The sequence below is a fragment of the Sinocyclocheilus rhinocerous genome, unplaced genomic scaffold (assembly GCF_001515625.1).
Source record: "Sinocyclocheilus rhinocerous isolate Xijiao unplaced genomic scaffold, SAMN03320098_v1.1 scaffold3888, whole genome shotgun sequence".
NCBI lineage: Eukaryota > Metazoa > Chordata > Actinopteri > Cypriniformes > Cyprinidae > Sinocyclocheilus > Sinocyclocheilus rhinocerous.
Window position 1 is genome coordinate 83,338 of NW_015645580.1, and position 19,515 is coordinate 102,852.

The window sequence follows — 19,515 nt, forward strand, 5'->3', positions numbered from 1 at the left end:
ATCTAGATGCATAGATTGTAAAAGACAAAAATGCATACATACAGTTTTTGACTTTTAAAATTTAAACCCATTTTGAACTGACCAATGATATTATATATTATATATGTATGGTTTATACATATATAATATATAATATCATTGGTCAGTTCAAAAGGTTGGAATACCGTAATTAAGATTTTGTAATGTTTTTGAAAGAAGTCTCTTATGATCACCAAGGCTGCATTTATTTGATTAATCATACAGTAAAATCATATAGTAAAAACAGTAATATTGTGAAATATTATTACAATTTAATATAAATCAAACGTAAACATTATACAGAATATATATATATATATATATATATATAGTAAGTTTTTTGTGGAAATCATGATAATTTCTTATATAAAATATATATAATTTTATGACTGGAGTAATGGCTGCTGAAAATTTAGCTTTGCCATCAAAGGAATAAATAATATTTTAAAAACAGAAAACAGTCATTTAAATTGTAATAATATTTCACACTATTATTGTTTATACTGTATGTTTAATCAAATCAATCAAAGCCTTGGTGATCATTTAGACCAGAAAAGACCATGATGCCCCCTTTAAAATACACCAGAGCTTAAAACATAATCATGTGCATATGTCCTCAAAATGAATTGCTTCCAAATGGCTAAAACTGGGTTGTGTATAATATTTGTTTAATGAATATGAGGTGAAAATTTAGATATGACCTGCTAGATTGAGGTAGTCCCATGAGGCTCCTTTAGGACAGTTCTTCTTGATGTTAATGGCCCATTGATAATCACTCCAGCGTTCCTTCCACGCCTGTAGGATAGCCTGCTTCAGATTTACCACCTTCATTCTGTCTGTTTCTTAAACTATAGATCAAAATATCAATTAATCAACAGTATAAATTAAGTTTAAAGTCACATCCCAGTGTATGACAGGAGAACGTCAGATACCAGCTCTACTCATGATCTAAAATCTCATCTCATAAAAAATAACACATATTTGTCGTATACAGTATATAGTTAACATGTAAAAATGTGATAAAATGCCAATTTATGATTTCTTATTTTTTAAATTCCGCTTACCACAAAATAGTCCCGTTTATGCAGTAAACGAATTAGGTTTTTGTTCATTTACAATCCCCACACCTCAACGCCGCCATATTGGTCTGTAAGATCGCGTCCTCTGATTGGCCGAAAGTGTCTGTTTACTGCAGCATAGATCCATCCGATTGGGTGATCTGATGTAGCGTCTCTTGATTGGACGGGAGATTGTGTTGCGTTGTACTTTTGATTTAGAAGAAACGCTGAAATAGTTGTCACTATAACAATTACGTATGTAACTAAGTAATACCATGTCTCGACACGACATCATGGTAATACCACGGTTTTCTTTAATATAAATACATAATACGTGTTTATGGTAATAATTAATTCAGTATCATGGTATAAATGCCCCATATACTCCACACACTCTTAAAAATAAAGGTTTCCAAGTCCAGTGCTATTTTGAAAATATAATGGTGTCGTTCTTATTTGTATTCTTAATTATAATAATAATAATAATCTTCATCAATACGAGCTTAAAATAGTTATAATAGTTCCGATTCGGGTTTATCTGAACGATTCCAGCTCCTTTCCATAATGGTTCATACTCTATAGTAAAAGTACAAGTGTTCATTTTACACTTTGAGGAAAAGTACAAAAGTAGTTACTTTTGTCTATTTGATATAAAAAAAAAACACACATTTTAAGAGTCGGGGCTTGTCTCAGTCTTACAGAAAAGGTAGAGCTAAATATGACATTATGAACATTATGCACAGTCGAAATATTGAATATTGAAATATTGCTTTGACCGTACCATTGCATCAGTGAGTTGTTAATCGCTGTAATTGGATCATTCGAATTCACATTCACAAATGCATCATTCGCTTTGTGAACCAGTTCAACTGAATCGACTCAGAAGAATTCTGATATTGCTATCTGGTCTTGATGTCCGATGCGAAATGTCTCAGTGGGCGAGGAGGTACAGGAGATCGATGATGGACAAATTATAATTTTTAAGATACACTGGTCGTGCTAATCATTCTGATTCACTAAAAAGGACTCTTTGGTTCATTCGTTCGGTACTACAGTAGATATGTCAACCCGTAGATTCAGAAGCAGCACCCCGTTGGGTAGAATATGTTGTTGCTCATCCAGGTTCTGCCTAAAGCTGTAAAATCACATTGATTTCTACAGACATTCTACAGTTATTATGCTAATTTGTCATTCATTTTGTCAAGTGTAATTCTATCATCAAGCTGGCTTGAGCCTGGTTTTGAAACGTTTTTAACTTCATGGTCCAGTTGTTATCCATAGGCCTAATCCAGATTATTCAAGCACATCTAGAACTCAATTGTTTTTCTTCTAAATAATATGTCAGAATTGTTCTTTTGTGAATGTTTTCATGACAAATATGCTGACAAAATCTCATTAATGTACAGTAAATTACACAATAATGACACACTTCACCTTTAGACACCTTGCACACATGTTCCTGAATCAGTTTTTTCAGTAAAATATGTAAATGTACAAATTTTGCAAGTCATCTTTATTACTATATCCATCAGTAATACATTGTGAAAGCCAACACAATGTTTGACATTAATAATGGCACCTGCAGCGTATTGTAATTCAGTCTTTCAGAAACGCCATCAAGTGGTCAGTAATTTTTGTCCATCTTCACTGTGTCCATTTTTCCCGCTGTCCCGTTTTCCATGAACGCCATTCTGTCGCTCTGTCCTATCTTTACCAGCAGCAGAAAGCATTTTCTTTTTAAAACTGAAATCTGTGCCACGACTGCTGTCACAGTCATTCTGGGAAAAAAAAAATAAAAAAAAAAATAAAATAAAAATATAGACAGAATGGTTTAGAGCGACAGTTTTTTTTAACAAGGAGCAAATTATACCTTTGTTGGTCATAGGTGTAATGTTTGAAGAAAGACTGCTCAAGCAAACCAACAGGCAACTGTACCAAATGCTTTATTTCAGCATATTCAAACAGCACAGCAGTTTATTTACTGAGCACAAATTGAATATGCAGCACAAACCACCTTTAATATGATTAAGCTAGTGTGAATCTGTTTCAATTCAATATAATATGATTCTCTTTCTAGGTGAACGACTCTATGCTGTATAGCAGTGTGCCAGTGCCATCGATCTCCAAATGTTCCTCTCTGCATTTGAGAGGACTGAAACGGCACTTCATGAAAAATCTATATTAATGTTCTGCCTGTATATTAAGATGTTATTGCAAGCAGTTCTGCAACCTACCTTTCTGTCCCTTTTTGGATTTAGCATTAAATAGCTGCACCCTCAGGTTTATTTATATACACTAAAAGTCAAAGGTTTGGAATAATTAAGATGTTTTAATATTTTTGAAAAAAAGTATTTTATGCTCATCAAGGCTGCATTTATTTGATTAAAAATACGGTTTAAAAGAACTGTTTTCTGTTTTAATATATTTTAAAATGTAATTTATTCCTGTGATTGCAAAGCTGAGTTTTGAGCATCATTACTCAAGTCTTGAGTGTAACATGATCCTTCAGAAATCATTCTAATATGCTTATTTGGGCTCAATTATTATTATTGGGTCTCAAATGTTAATAGTGGTTCTTATAATTATCAATGTTGAAAACAGATTTTGATGCTTAACATTTTTTTTTTGTGGAAACCGTGATGCATTTTTTCAGGATTCTTTGATAAATAGAAAGTTCAAAAGAACAGCATTTCTTTGAAAGGGAAATAATTTGTAACATTATAAATGTCTTTACTGTCACTTTTGATCAAATGTAAAGTGTCCTGAATAAAGGTATTAATGTATAATTGTTTAAATCTTACTGAGCCCACACTTTTAAATGGTATCATGAATTCCAGAAAAAAATATTAGGTATCATAAACTGTTTTCAAAATGTTTCTTGAGAATCAAATCAGCATATTAGAATGATTTCTGAATGTACATGTGACACTGAAGACTGGAGTAATGATGCTGAAAATTCAGCTTTGCCATCACATGAATACATTTCTTTAAAATGTACTAAAATAGAAAACAGTTGTTTTAAATTGCAATAATATTTTACAATATTACTGTTTTGATTGTATTTTTGATCAAATGCAGTCTTCATAAGAATACTTCTTTAAGTATGAGATGTAAGAGACTTAAAAAAAATATACAGTATATTATTCCAAACTTTTGTACTTTTAGTAGTGTACTTATTTATGTGTATTAACTATTCACCATATACATAGCTAAGCCTTATATCTGTATGAACTATTCTATTAAAGGTGCAACTCAAGCGGATTGACCAAATTTAGACATGACTGGATAGGGCTGCATGATTAATCGAATGCGATTGTCATGCGCATTTTGTTAGTAAAGCCGGTTCTGTAATCAGCAGTAAATCATCATCACGTGCTTTCAGATGGAGCAGCATTTACTACACAGAGCCGTAGTTCACTGACAAGTTACGCAAAAAAATCGCAGACGATTTTATTGCGCGATTCTGAAATCGAAGAAATCGTTCGCGATAATGACAGCTGTTTGCATAGCTTCTCAGTGAACTACGGCTCTGTGAAGTAAATGCTGCTCCATCTGAAAGCATGTGAAAATACCACATTTAATAACATATTTTTACTCCAAACTCACTTCATAACGTCAGTTGAGTGTTTGAAATAAATCCTTCTGTGAGATGATGTGGCTTCTTACACAGAATAAGGCAGGCAACGTATTTCATAGTATTCTAAACAGTGATAAAGGCATTACATTATAAATATACTTTATTTTAATGAAAATGGGTAATTTCTACGATATAGTTTAAGTTATGTTATCTCACCCCATCTGAATGCTCTGGGAGGGTCTGATAGGGTTGTGATGACTCAGTCTTGCAGAGTCTGCAGTCTTCCAGTAAACCCACTGAAGAATCAAAGTCCTCATCAGTACTGGAGCCCTTGAAGAAAGCGGAAAGAGTGCTACAGCACTATAATATTCCATTATTGGATGTTTAAAATAAATAATTAATCTCTGTCAAAGAGGCTATTCATTTAATCTGAGAGAATTCATATAGAAATTGCAGTATTTATCATTATTTTCATTTCATTGAAGGGCTCACATCTTTTTCTTTTTCTTGACGTATACTAGAGTTAATATTTTGCAATTGCCATTTTTTCATGACCCTCTCTCTGGCCCTCATGATTAATCGGGCTACCTTCGTTTTGTGAAATGAGAAATACTGTATACACAGATGCTGTGGGTTTGCTATCAGATTTAACTGCCCAGTCCCTCAGTCCTTGAAATGTGCTGCTTAAACTATTAATATCAGAGTGAAAATAAACTTCAGCCATTCTTTCTAAGATTTTAAGATGTAGAGTGCTGGATGACATAAAACAATAGGTTGCTGTTCAAAACCCTGGTTCTCTGAAACATCGAGTGGAGAGATCCATCTATGGGAAGGGCATCCATGCCTGACCTCTGCAGAAGCATCCAGTTGCACCAAGTCTGGCTTGATAGGCAGGAGCGCGTGCCCAATAGCAGGTAAGGTAACGCCCCTTAACTGAGCACATAAAACCCCTGCATGAGCTACATTTCCTCAGTGAGCATATTCGCTTCTCGTGCAGCAAGCGGGGCAAACTTGTGGCGCTTTTCCACTGCGTGGTATGTCTCAATTCGCTTTACTTTGGCTCGGTTTGCTTGTCCACTGCAGTTTAGTGCCGCTTCAAAGTGGGTGGGATTATAGACAAATCCTTATAGTTGCTCCGCCACCTTGTTTACTAACCACAATAATGCCATTTCTTTTCTCAAGTTGCGTGCGATGGTTGTTTCACGCAAAGACGGTCGTTGTGCAAACAAATTAAACTCCAGTGGCTGTTGCTGACTATTTAAATCTAGTGGGTTTGGTATCTCGTGTCGCAAATCCAATGACGCTGGTAGTGACCATTCTCTCTGACCAATCAGTGATCTGCAGTGTTCACACGTCACATTTTAGTAGCGGTACAGCTCGCTTGGAACCTCAACCGAGGTGGTACAAAAAAAAAATACCAGGTACTAGGTACTGTACACTGTGGAAAATCCCACAAGTCATGTTGAGTCATATTGAGCTGTACCATGCAGTGGAAGAGCGCCATTGGTGGATCTCTCCACTCAATGTTTCAGAGAACCAGGGTTACGAACAGTAACCTATTGTTCTCTTTCATCATCTCGTGTTCGAGGTCCACCTATGGGAGATATGGACAGCTCCCCGGTTGCCCAGTACGCTCACAATGAGGCCCTGTATGCCAGAGGACAGTCACCTGGAAGGTGGGGCTTGACACGTCACCAAGTATCAGACCCCCCACAAAGTGAGAGTGCAATACCAGTCATAAGAAATGACATGCGGTAACATGCATACAAAACCTGACAACACACATATTGCATGGGGGCCTGGGGGCTGGGCTGGTCCTGTCGATGTAAACCCGCAGGGCACGAACAGGACATAAAGCATTTAGCCTCTGATCCTCTGCAGAGGAGAATGGGGGAGGGTGAAAAGCTCAAGCACCTCACAAGTGAATGCTGATAAGCATTTTGGCATAAAGGCCCGGTTAGGCCTGAGAAAAACCTTATCTCCACTGAGAGAGAATTTAGTGGACGAGGTTTGAAGAGAGAGTGCGTGCAAATCACTGACACCAAGGCCAGGAGCAGAGCTGTCTTGAAAGTCAGAAGCTTAAGGGAGACATCTTCCAGAGGTTCAAAAGGCTGTTGACACAAGTCCTCCAACACCATGGAGAGGTTCCATTCTGGAAGTGCCCTTCTAGTGACTGGAAGGGGAAGGCAGGCGACGTTCATAAATCTATGAATAAGGGGATTACCGAAGGCCCTACCGTAGTGCCATCGAACCCAACATGACATGCAGCGATAGCCGCTAGGTAGACCTTAATAGTGGAAAAGGTTTTTCCACCATTGATAAGGTCTTGCAAAAAAAAATAAAAAATACAAAATTTAAATAAATACTGAGCACTGATATGATATCATCTAGTGCCCCTTGTACCACTCCTCAAACACACACCACTTGCAATCATAAAGGGAGCGTGTAGAATAAGCTCTAGCATTCTGAATGGTAGTCAGGCTCTGTTCTTTTACCCTGACCAGAGTAGGAGTTATTAGGCAGAGCGGAGGAAAAACATAGATCAGCACATTGGGCCATGGGCGGGCCAGTGAGTCCACGCCGAGGGGAGTATCCTCGTCCCGTAGCGACGTAACAGTATATATTATACAACATTGACACACTTCACCTTTAGACACCTTGCACACATGCTCCTGAATTAGTTTTTCAATAAAATATGTAGACGAACAGCTGGAAAAGCTCAGAAACGTGCTAGCATTTTAGCATGTTTGGTTCCATCATCCTAAAGTCTTTTTTTTTTTTTTTTTACAGGTTTTTGGTTAAATGCCTGAAATAAGGTCTGTGGTGAACAGAGGTTCAAGATATTTTCATGTTTTATTCTATGGCAAAAAATACATCAGTAATACCCCTTTGAGATTTTTAAAGCTTTCACTTGTTTTGAAAAAGCCAGTTGCTAACAAGTGGCTAAATGGGATTACAGAGGTTGTTGGGGGACATTAAACAGCATTACACTGAACTGGAAAAATCCTTGTGAAATTTTGTAGAAGGAACCAGGGGCATTCTAACTTCTGGCCTGTAAAAATACATCATCACTGGAGCACTATAGTTTTCCTCATACAACAATAATAGAACCTGTGGACTCCAGATGAGGTTAGGTTACCTGGGTGAAAGGACTGGATGGGGACTGGATGTTCTTGGGGGAGCCAGAACCTCTTAATCTTTCACTGAACCAAGAGAAAGGCACAAACGGTGGACCAGAGGAACGCGAGGACCGGTTCTCTGTCCTCTCTGAATCCCTGGATACAAACACACAAAATACCTCACACATCTACATCTATACAGGTATGCAAGGAAACACTAGTGCTTAGATGACTGACAATAGTTGAATAAATGCAGGACGGACTCACACACATACCGATTTCCTGCTGATAGTCTGTTGGATCTGTCTTTCCTGAACTTTCCATATGTGCGACGTAAAGTGACCCTGCCCACAAAAAACAAGCAGATAATCTTTAAAGCCCAACTCTGGCCACTACTACTGCATCTGTATGATGAACAAATTTTGCTCTCACATACATAGACAGTGTTTACAGTTGTCAGAAAATAAACCAAAAAAAAAGCTCAATTATAGTTGTCCCAGCATTTTTAACATTAAAAAACATTTAAAATCTTCCAAAATGTTTATAGACATAGTTAGCAAACTTCTGGTATGATAAAAAAAAACTGTGGTTCAAGACATTTACATTTAAAAATGTAAAACATTTAATTGCTGATTTTTTTGATCATTATTATTTTGTAGTTCGAAACTCATAAGATACCAACCCCAGATCAAGAAAACGTCTCCTGGTTTTCTTGTCCAGAAGCACTGTTGGACTATCAGGTTCATCAGGGCCTGTGTCATGACTGTCGTCTGAAAACAGATCATCAAAATGAGCATCAGAATCCAGATCAGAATCTGGGCCCAGCTGTTTGAAATGTTTAATATGGATCAGAAAGATCCAGATTTGTCGATCCCATGTTTTGCTATCCAGGATCAGGTAATCTTAATTTTGTGCCGGTTTTTCAAAGCAAAATTGGATTGGATCATCCTAGGACATGTTACTAATTTTTCCAGATTACCAAATCTGAATTTTCAGTGCTCTAAATGGGACAACATATCAGTTTTTCAAAAGAAAGTTGATCATATTTTTGATTAGATTAGATCATATCTTGAAAATGGGTTGCTCAACAGAAAAAAAGGATTCTGTAATCGAATTATAAGTATTCTGTAATTGGATTGTAATCCAGTCTTGGATCAAACTGGATCAAACCTTCAGTATGTGTTGTTCAAAAGTTTTTAGTTGGATTAGGATACGTTTGATCCAAAAAAAAATCCTGATCCCAGTAGAAGGGTGGATTCAGGGTGGATTTTAGGAACAACATTTTTTAAACTGTATAAAAGATATATTTTACATTGTGATATGTAGTCCCATTTAGAGCGCTGGAAATCCATATTTGATTATCTGGAAAAGTTTGTATGTGGATCAGGGTGATCTAATCCAATGTTGCTTTGAATGAATACCTTTATTTTCATTATACACATGTATAATGAAATTAGGATAGCTTCCCCCCAGCATAATTTACATATATCACGTAGTGCACATTTAACAAACACATTAGTCCCAACTTAACAATGTTACGTACTTGCACAATAAAGAGTTCAAGTTACTCAAGACTAACTTTCAACAAGCAAGTTGAGAATTATATCGCACACATGTCTATTGCACTAAGTCTCCCCAAAGGGGGAAAGAGAGGGGGGGAAAAAACCCCTGCATTACAGTAAGTTTAACATTCAAGTGAAGAATATATGAGGTCAGTGCATAATGGAGTTCATAATGTTTATGGCTCTAGGAAAGAAACGGTCCTTAAATCTCTTGGTCCTTGTTTTAAAGCTTCGGTAGCGCCTGCCTGATGGCAAGAGCTGAAACAAGTAAAAACCAGGGTGTGTTGAGTCCTTTAGTATATTTTTGACCTTATTGAGGACTCAAGAGTTATATAGATCCTTCAGTGATGGTAAGGGACTGCCAGAGATCCTCTCAGCAGTCTTAATGATCCTTTGAAGCCCCTTCTTGTCTGCCTCAGAACAGCTAGCATGCCATACTATAATGCAATATGTCAATAGAACAGCGGTAAAAGTTTACCAGCAACTTTCCACTTAGATTGTTCTTCCTAAGAATCCTTAAGAAATGTAAGGATTCTTAGGAAGAAAGGATTCTTATGCCTTCTTGATAACCGCTGAAGTATGTGCCTTCCAGGATAGGTCAGCAAAGATGATGGTATCCAGAAATTTGAAGCTTTGGACCCTCTCAACACAGTCCCCATTGATGTATAGAGGGAGCGGATCTATCTTATGCTTTCTGAAGTCTAAAATGAGCTCTTTTGTCTTAGAGGTGTTTAAGGTCAGGTTGTTAGCTGAACTCCATGATGTTAGTTGCTGGACCTCATCTCTATAGTCCATCTCATCTCCCCCAGTGATAAGGCCAATCACTGTTGTATCATCCGCAAATGTAATGGTGGTGTTACTGCGATGAACTGGGATACAATCATATGTATAGAGTGAATACAGTAGAGGGCTCAGCACACACCCCTGTGGAGAGCCAATGCTGAGTAAGCGAGTGGAGGAGACATAAGGACCCATCTTCACACCCTGAGAACGGTTTGTCAGGAAGTCCTTAATCCAGTGACAGGTGAGTGTGGGAAGATCTAGGTTTGTCAGTTTACAGACCAGAATGTCCGGGATAATGGTATTATATGCTAAACTATAATCAATGAACAGCATCCTAACATAATTTCCATGTTTTTCCAGGTGACTCAGTACAGTGTGTAGAGCTAAAGCTATAGCATCTTCAGTAGCTCTATTCGTTCAGTAGGCGAACTGATGCTCATCAAATGTAGAGGGGAGACTGGCTTTAATATGATACAAGACCAGCCTCTCGAAGCATTTCATGATTACCGGTGTAAGTGCCACTGGGCGGTAGTCATTGAGGCTGATCGGCAAAGATGTTTTGGGGATTGTATGATGGTAGCTGACTTCAGGCAGCGTGGTATGATGGCTTGTAACAAGGACTGATTGAAGATATTGGTGCAAACCGGTGTCAGTTGGTCAGCACATGCCTTGAGTACCTTCCCAGGTACTCTGTCTGGGCCAGTTGCTTTTCTCGGGTTCAGTGACCTTTGCACCCTTCTCACCTCATGCTCCTGTAAGGTGAGTGCAGGGGTGTTACCTGCTGGTATAGGCTGAAGTGACGAGACTGTATTTTGCTGGGTTGCCTCAAAACGTGCAAAGAAGCAGTTCAGCTCCTCCGCCAGTTGGGCAGAGTAATTAGTCCCTACAGTAGTAGCACAGCCCCTGAAATTCGTAATGGTCTGTATGCCCTGCCATATCCGCCTTGAGTCATTTGAAAAACAGACATCATGTGAGGGAGCCAAAAGCCGCTGCGCCCGTGCGCGCCGCCATTTTTATTATTTTTTTACCAGAAAAGGATTACCTGATTCAGGAGAGCAAAAAAAAAGGGATTTCCAAATATGACAACTGGACCAGAATTTAGTCCAGATCAGAACCAGAATAGAAGCTCAAAATTAAAATCTACAGTAATCCAGGTCAGAATCAGAGTCAGAATCAGGATCAGAATAACTATTAGAATCAAAATAATTTCAGAATCATGTTCACATTTATTGTACAAGTTAAACTTTTAAGTAACTTGCTGATTTGGTGGTTAGCACATTGTGACGAGTGGGGGCGGGGCCGAGAGCCGTGGGAACGGAGCGAGGCCGGTGGAGTAATTGATAATGAGCGACACCTGCACCACTCACCGGTCTCGAGTCTCACGGAGGAGCTCCGGAAGGATAAAAGGGAGGAGTGACGACCGTGTTGGACGAGAGAGGACCAGGCCTGGATTTTATTTTGTGTTTGTTTATTTAATTAAAGTTTTGTTTAAATGTTCGCCGTTCCCGTCTCCTTCTTCCCGTGACTACGAACTGTGTTACATTGGTGCCGAAACCCGGGAGGAAGGAGGGACACGCTGTCAGAGAGCCCTCGCTGCTGAGGGGGATCGCGGTGCTGAGGAGATCGGGAAGCAGCATCCTTCCGTCTCCTTTTCTCTCGCCTCGTCTGTCTGTCCTTACCCCCAGGTACGCCGCGGCCGCCATGATCTGCTCCCCCGGAGGGGGGAGGGGGGGAGTAGAGCGCAGTCTCGGGAGTACCCCCAGGCCTGCGAGGGGCGATGTGGGTATGTGACGAGTGGGGGCGGGGCCGAGAGCCGTGGGAACTCGAGTCTCACGGAGGAGCTCCGGAAGGATAAAAGGGAGGAGTGACGACCGTGTTGGACGAGAGAGGACCAGGCCTGGATTTTATTTTGTGTTTTGTGTGCGGCAGTCGTCCGCGAGGGGCTGCCGCTTTACTTTCATTTTGTGTTTGTTTATTTAATTAAACTTTTGTTTAAATGTTCGCCGGTTCCCGTCTCCTTCTTCCCGTGACTACGAACTGTGTTACACACATCATATTAAATAATCATAATGTAGCATTACATATGTATTTATACATATACAAATATATCAGGTAAAATGATGCGAGATCATATGGTATTACATTAGATGAGATGTTCTAATGCAGGTCAAACCTTCGCTCTGTGAGTATTCTCCATAGTGTAGAAGGGGTTGGCTGCCCTCACGTGACTTGAGGTGGTCCGTCTGGCAAAGATGGGCTGGGGAAGATGTCTCTGAATGGACGCAGGGTCTGGAGGGAGACTTAGATGGTGTGAGGGGCAAAGCCTCTTGAGAGGAGGTGTTCAGGAGGTGCCTGTAGCTCCGTCTTTCATCATGTGCTTCCCTTTCTCCAACCACAGTGCAAGGGTCAAAGGTGAAGGTTCGGTCTCTCCGTGAGGAAGGGGAGGAAAGGAGCAGGTCAGAGGAGGGGGAGGAGCAGTGAAAGGAAGGGTGGATTGGAGAAGAGGAGGTCTGCACGGAGCCACCATAACTCTAGACCACAGACACACACAATGACATATTATATCCCATGAGTCTCACATGAATACATGTTTATCGGGGTTAACTGAAACTAAAACTAAAACCATAAAAAAAGTTACTTGAAATAAAATAAACATTAACTGAAATAAATATATATATATATATATATATATATATTAAAAAAAGCCTTAAACATATTTTATTTCAGCTTGTTGCCAAAGTAACATGAACTTGATGTACTAAAATAACTAAAACTAAAACTGAAATAAAAAATATAAAATCTATATATATACATATTAAAAAACATATATGACAAAAAGACTACAAAATTACTAAACTTTAACTAAAATTAAAATGAAAACATGAGATAAAAATTATTCAAAATTATAATAAAAACTATAATTGTTTTTCAGTTATACCAAAATAACACTACTGTAGTGTTTATATTTCAAGATTGCATTTAAAGGAATAGTCTACCTAAAAATGAAATTTTTTTATTAAATACATGCGTATGCTGTCATTTTTTTCTTCTTCTGAGTAACACAAAAGGATAATTAAAAAAAACAAATTATTTTTTTTTTTGATGATGATGACTGTTAATCTCCAAAAATGACCACCAAAAAGCACCATGATAGTTCCAATAAAGAGCTTTGGTGGAAGGGAAGATTTTTAGTGAATAATGTGAAATTTTGAAAGAAAGGAATACTTTTATTAAGCAAGGATGCATTCAATTGATCAAAAGTGACATAAAAGACTTATATTTTATGTAAGAAAATGTTTACTATAATTTTACTTTTACTATAAAAAATTATAATTTTTACAAAATATTTTTATTTAAAATAAATTAAGTTCTTTTGAACTTTCTACTAATCAAATAATAATATCATGGTTTTCTACTGTTCCATATCAAAGTCTTTGACACTGAAGACTGGAGTAATGGCTGCTAAAAATTAAGGTTTGCCATCACATGAATAAATTACATTCAAAAAAATATACTGAAAAAGAAAAGTTATTTTAAATTGTAATAATATTTCATAATTGTACTGTTTTTACTGTACCCTTGCTTATTTATAGTGCTTATAATTACTTCAGTCCATTCTTTTCTTACCTATAGGGCACTAAGTGAGTCAGGACTGGCACTCCATCAAAAAAAAAAAAAAACCTATTGATGATGTTCCTTTTAACAACATATGAGTTTGGAATAACACAAGGGTGAGTCAATAACATGACACATGACAGAATTGTCCTTTTTGAGTGAATTACTCATTCAATCAGATGCATGAAATCCACAGCATACACACACACCATTCTATCAATGCTGTCATCTCCATCTATCGAGCTCACGCTGTCTCTCAGGCGGGTTCGGGAGGGTCGATGCCTCCTGGTTTTGATTGACAGTTGTGCTTTGGCTTTCTGTAGGCTGCTGTCAAGTCGTTCGGTCTCTGGAACCGCCTCCGTCAGATCTAATGTGGTATAAAACACATAGACGTATATGTTTACTACTGAGTTCTTTTGATATTGAGCATTTGGAGGCAAACATGCACTCTCAGAAAAAAAGGTACAAAAGCTGTCACTGGGGTGGTACCTTTTCAAAAGGCACACCTTTGTACCTAAACAGTCCATATTGGTACCTTAAAGGTACATATTAGTACCTAAAAGGTACAAAAGTGTACCTTTTGAAAAGGTACTGCACCATTGACAGCTTTTGTACCTTTTTTTCTGAGAGTGTGTAGCCCAAGATGCACAAACTAACACCACAGATATGATGAAAATGCTGCACTGCTCTCAACACACACTCATGCACACATTAGTGTGCTCGTTACAATCCATAAAATGCAGTGACACCGTAAAGCAGGCCTGAAGCTCTATTAAGCTGTCAACAGCCTAGATTACTTACATGAATGATGGGTAGCCGTTCCTCATGTACACCCTGGGTGTGTGTGTATGAGGGTCAGTCAAACAGGAAGTACACAAACACACTAACAAATACACTAAAGTGAAAGAATGGCACTGTGAAGTGCGTAGATGTGTGCAAAATACAAACTTAGAGCTACAGACCAACGAGAATTTCATGAGTTTTCCTATTTCAATATTTTGTTTTTAGAGTGTGAGGTAGTGAATTGCAAAATTCTACATGATTGTATTCATGAATATAAATTTGTTGTTATTTAAATGGCTCTGTGAAACCTATAATTAATAAATAAATAATTCAATAATACAAAATACATACATACATACAGCTCTGGAACAGGACCAGCTGGATGGCAAAAACAGTGCTAGTAGTACCTCAAAAGTAATTGGAATCAAATAATAACTATTGATCATGCCAAAAGAGTTGAAAAGAAAAGTTGTGAGTGAGGACAAGAACGAGGTCAAGCTGCAGAGATTGCGGACAACAAAGCTACAGACCGGCAGAGCGAGGACGGTTCGAAACAGGCTCCTACGGGCAGGGCTGAAGTCAAAGTGCAAAGCTAGAAAAGAAGACATCAATGATAAGCAAGGAAGAGCCAGGCTGAGGTTTGCAAAAGACCATAAGGACCTTCTCTGATGAGTCCAGTTTTCAGCTTTGCCCAACACCTGCTCATCTAAAGGTTAGACGGGGACCTGGAGAGGCCTATGAGTCACAGTGTCTCACACCCACTGTGAAATTTGGTGGAGGACCGGTGATGATCTTGGGGTGCTTCAGCAAGGCTGGAATCGGGCACATTCGTCTTTGTGAAGGGTGCCTGAATCAAGCTAAAGTTGTCCTGGAAGAAAACTTGCTTACGTCTGCTCTGACAATGTTCTCCAACTCTGATGATTGTTTTTTTTGTTTTTTTCCCAGCAGGACAATGCTCCATGCCACACAGCCAGGTCAATCAAGGTGTGAATGGAGGACCACCAGATCAAGACCCTGTCAGCCCAATCTCCAGACCTGAACCCCATTGAAAACCTTTGGAATGTGATCAAGAGGAAGATGGATGGTCACAAGCCATCAAACATCAAACAATAGTGAAGTCCAAATGATTATGCTGTAGTCAAATTCAGCAGTTTTTATCAGGGACTTTTGTGTATTTATTTGAATTCTATACTGTATTGTTTTAAAAAGTAATATTGTAACGTGTAGCGGAAATTTACTTTTTAAAAAAATAATATGTGCATGTCACAAATTTTATAAACATTTGGTCAGTACTATGACACTTTGTTGTCACATGACATCACTGTTTGTCACATGACCTCACAACAATGAATTTTTAATTACAAGTGGCGATTAAAGGCAGTAAAAGCAGTCATATTACGTTACGTCAACTGAGAGCACAGCATTAAGGGATATGACATTACATGTCTCTGAAAAAATAGTACAAAAGCTGTCATTGGGGTGGTACCCTTTCAAAAGGTACTAATATACACCATTTACATAGTAATCTGTATACTTTAGGTAATAATATGTACCTTTAAGGTACTACTATGCACTCTTTGGGGTAAATTATGTACCTTTTGAAAGGGTACCACCCTAGTTGTTTTGTACCACCATTTTTTTTGAGCATATGCTTTGTTGTACAGTGCATATTTTGGGAAACGTAAATAATCCAAATATTTCACGCCTACAGAAAATTTGCATACTATGCATAGTACACATACTATGTATAGACCTTAGTCAGTTTAGATACAATATTGAATTTAATGCAGATGAAAATGAGGCTGTGAGGGATAGACTTAAAGTCTTTACAATGGCCATCAGCACACACTATTTTAACCTATTTTTAAAGTAATCACGTTTAACAGCTGAATCGGTGGTGAAAAACTACATTACCCATGATGCTATACAGAAAAATTACACAGTCATGTACAAAAAATTCTGTACAGTTGTGGCAAGAAAATCACAGCAAAAGAGTTTGTAGGGAACGCCCACTCCCATGCAGCACTGCAAATGATGTAATCGAGTCGGTCTCGCTATGTTGTCAAAACACTTAAAAAAATAAAAATAAAATAATAACAATAAACAGTGCAATAAACTTTAATGTAATCAACGACTATAAATTAATAGTTTTATATTTCTTCATCATTTTTGATTTGATTATGTCATTCGCAATGCTTGGATTGTAGTTATTTCCCTCACTAAAGCCGTTAAAGGAATAGTTTACCCCAAAATTTAAATTCTGTTATCATTTACTGTCATTCTGTCATCATTTACTCACCCTCATGTTGTTCCAAACCTGCATGATTAATTCTTTTTTCATTTTTCTTCTGAACACAAAAGAAGATATTTGAAAAATGTTAGTAACCAAACAGTTGACGGTAGTCACTGACTTCCATATAATTTTTTGTTCCATACTATGGAAGTCAATGGCTACCATCAACTGTTTGGTCATTCTTCAAAATATCTTCTTTTGTGTTCAGCAGAAGAAAGAAACTCATACAGGTTTGCAACAAAGTGAGGGTGAGTAAATGATGACAGAATTATCTTTTTTTTTTTTTGTGAACTATCCCTTTAAGTACACATAATATTGTACCTTGTAACATTTTCAAATACTTATTTGCTTCAAATGAAGTATGCAATGTTGTGATACACCTCATAGCTGGTTGGCCTGGTTCATGGCTTATAACACTTGAACAAAGACTTTTTTAAAAACCCAATGTGAAAAATAAACGAAAAAAAAAAGATACTTACGGAATCAACGACACAGAAAAAGCTTGTGGGCACTAATGCACTCTTATGTTGTAGGCTGCTTATTGGGTCTGGGGTAGTGGGAACATGCTCATAAACATTCTCTATTTTTAGGCTCTGTCACACTACTCTATTCCATAGCCAAAACCTTTCTTCTCCCAACTTGTTTTCAGATCTCAGCACTAACTCCTGTGGTTAGACACTGACTCAGCAAGCTGCAACTTCAAACCCTGTACAAAAATCCTGTGAAGCCAAACACTTGAATGTGCCCATTACACCATTATTCCTCAACCATGATAAATGGCATCTAAAAATTCACAAAAATGTTTAATAAAATATTTACAACTCTAAAACAAACCAGTGCACATGCTCAAAGAGAGTCATAACCCCTGGTGCTTTTAGAGGCCAGACTAATGCGCTCAGTGCATTGGGAGTGTGGAAATGAAGATCTGGACATTAATGGAGGGGGGAGGGGAATGGGCAGACGGGAGAGGTCACTCACCAAACACATCCTCTTCTGCCTCGGCCAGCGGAGTGGAGGACATCTTCAATCTGAAAGAGTAAAACTTTAAAATTTAACTGCATATGGACAAGAGAAAATGTCTATCTTTGCCACATGGGCTTTTGACTTGGCAGTCTGCGCTTTTCAAGTGGGGAAGCACAGATGTCACTGATCAACTGAAAAGTACTCAGATCTGTTCTTTTTGTGTCTGCAATGTTGATTCTAAAATCTGCTTCTCAAATTACCACTGAATGAAATTAATTGAAATGTATTGACCAAGCTCAGAATTGTATGTAGAAAACTATTTACAAATGGCAATAAACAATATTATGAAGGTTAAACTAAATGCTTAATGACAAACTATTTCTAAGTATTTACATCTATGTTATAAATTTCTGAATTACTGTAGTTGAATTTTAGGAGAAACCAAGAACTGTCTTAAAGAGGTGTTATGTGTAGTATTTTATATTACACACCGTATAACTGTTAAATTCAAATAAACATAAACTCTCTTAGTAGGGGAACAAAATTAAAAAAAAGACACATATACTGCACTGACCAGTTGGCCAGGTTAGATTTGGCTGCCACATACACAGTGTCCTGGCAACAGGCCGCTGTGCCATCTGCTGCCCAGCACCTTAGTACAATCAGTGCCCTTACCATTATATTCATAACATCTATCTATCTATCTATCTATCTATCTATCTATCTATCTATATCTGTCTGTCTGTCTGTCTGTCTGTCTGTCAGCCTGTCTATCCATTCGTCCATCCATACGCCCACAGTCTATCTGTTTGTCTATATTTGTCTGCTTCTTTTAGGCTGATCTGCACATTTTTTGTTTATCTGTATCTACACTGTAAAAAATGTGGTGGCAACATTTTAATATGTTACTAAAATATGTTTTTACCTTCATAATATGCCACCACAACCACATTTAAAAAAAGCAGCTAATCACAAGTAGCTCTTCCACAAGCTGAGAAATAATACATCATTGTAACATACATGCCACTAAAAAAATGCAATAATCCTTATTTAACAACAACATAAGAAGAAAATAACTAAGAAGAAACAGTTATTTCAATGGAAAACCATCACATGTGAGTTGTCACAGATGTATGGCAATTTAATTTTTTCCACTGTAAATTATAAGATGACCTGTTTTTCTTAAAAAAAACTGTATTTAACTGTAGTATTTAACTGTAAAATTACACAAAATGTCCAATTAGATCTATTAGTTTTTTTTTTTTTTTTTTACCAAATAACTTACTGTTAACCAATTAACAGGTTTTTACTGCAGCATTTTTACAGTGATGGAATAGCGTGTAGAAGAAAGAGGGATTGTGATTAGGAGAGGTGGTTGAAAAAGGTTCACCTCCCCTGTGATTGTGTTTAAACACCTGACCCATTAACCATTATTCTCTTCTACACTGTCAAAAAAAAAGGTACAAAAGCTGTCACTTTTGTGCTTTATTTACTCCTAAAAGTTGCATATTAGTACCTTTTGAAATGATTCTGCCCCAGTGACAGTTTTTGCACCTTTTTTTGGGCTAAACAGTCACTAAATACAGAATAAACACAAGACAGGACTACAATTTTATAGCAAACACCTAACTTTTTGGTTCTTATTAAGAAATCACGTAATCTGACTGTCTAGGCAACTGACACTGTCTGTATTCCTATAAGGGCCTCTCACTGTGATGGAGGGGGGGGGGGGAAGGGCTGCTAA

The 19,515-nt window shown here is 37.7% G+C and overlaps 2 protein-coding genes across 3 annotated transcripts in view; both read right to left on the minus strand.

Annotated features, from left to right (window-relative positions):
• The window catches only part of LOC107706820 (mediator of RNA polymerase II transcription subunit 24-like), a 28,365-nt gene extending 27,165 nt beyond the window's left edge, over positions 1-1,200 (minus strand). Inside the window, exons 1-2 of the mRNA XM_016510653.1 lie at positions 1,083-1,200; positions 720-866 (exon numbers count right to left, since the gene is read on the minus strand). Of these exons, the coding sequence (XP_016366139.1) occupies positions 720-849 (130 nt within the window). The 5' untranslated portion in view covers positions 850-866; positions 1,083-1,200. The remainder of the gene's footprint in view (positions 1-719; positions 867-1,082) is intronic.
• Positions 1,201-2,587: 1,387 nt separating this feature from the next.
• The window catches only part of LOC107706819 (sterile alpha motif domain-containing protein 14-like), a 17,693-nt gene continuing 765 nt past the window's right edge, over positions 2,588-19,515 (minus strand). For both annotated transcript variants that reach the window (XM_016510652.1, XM_016510651.1), the window contains 8 exons: positions 17,787-17,836; positions 13,942-14,099; positions 12,291-12,648; positions 8,455-8,542; positions 8,048-8,116; positions 7,793-7,928; positions 4,870-4,983; positions 2,588-2,854 (listed from right to left, as the gene is read on the minus strand). In XM_016510652.1, the coding sequence (XP_016366138.1) occupies positions 2,693-2,854; positions 4,870-4,983; positions 7,793-7,928; positions 8,048-8,116; positions 8,455-8,542; positions 12,291-12,648; positions 13,942-14,099; positions 17,787-17,829 (1,128 nt within the window). In that variant the 5' untranslated portion in view covers positions 17,830-17,836 and the 3' untranslated portion in view covers positions 2,588-2,692. The remainder of the gene's footprint in view (positions 2,855-4,869; positions 4,984-7,792; positions 7,929-8,047; positions 8,117-8,454; positions 8,543-12,290; positions 12,649-13,941; positions 14,100-17,786; positions 17,837-19,515) is intronic.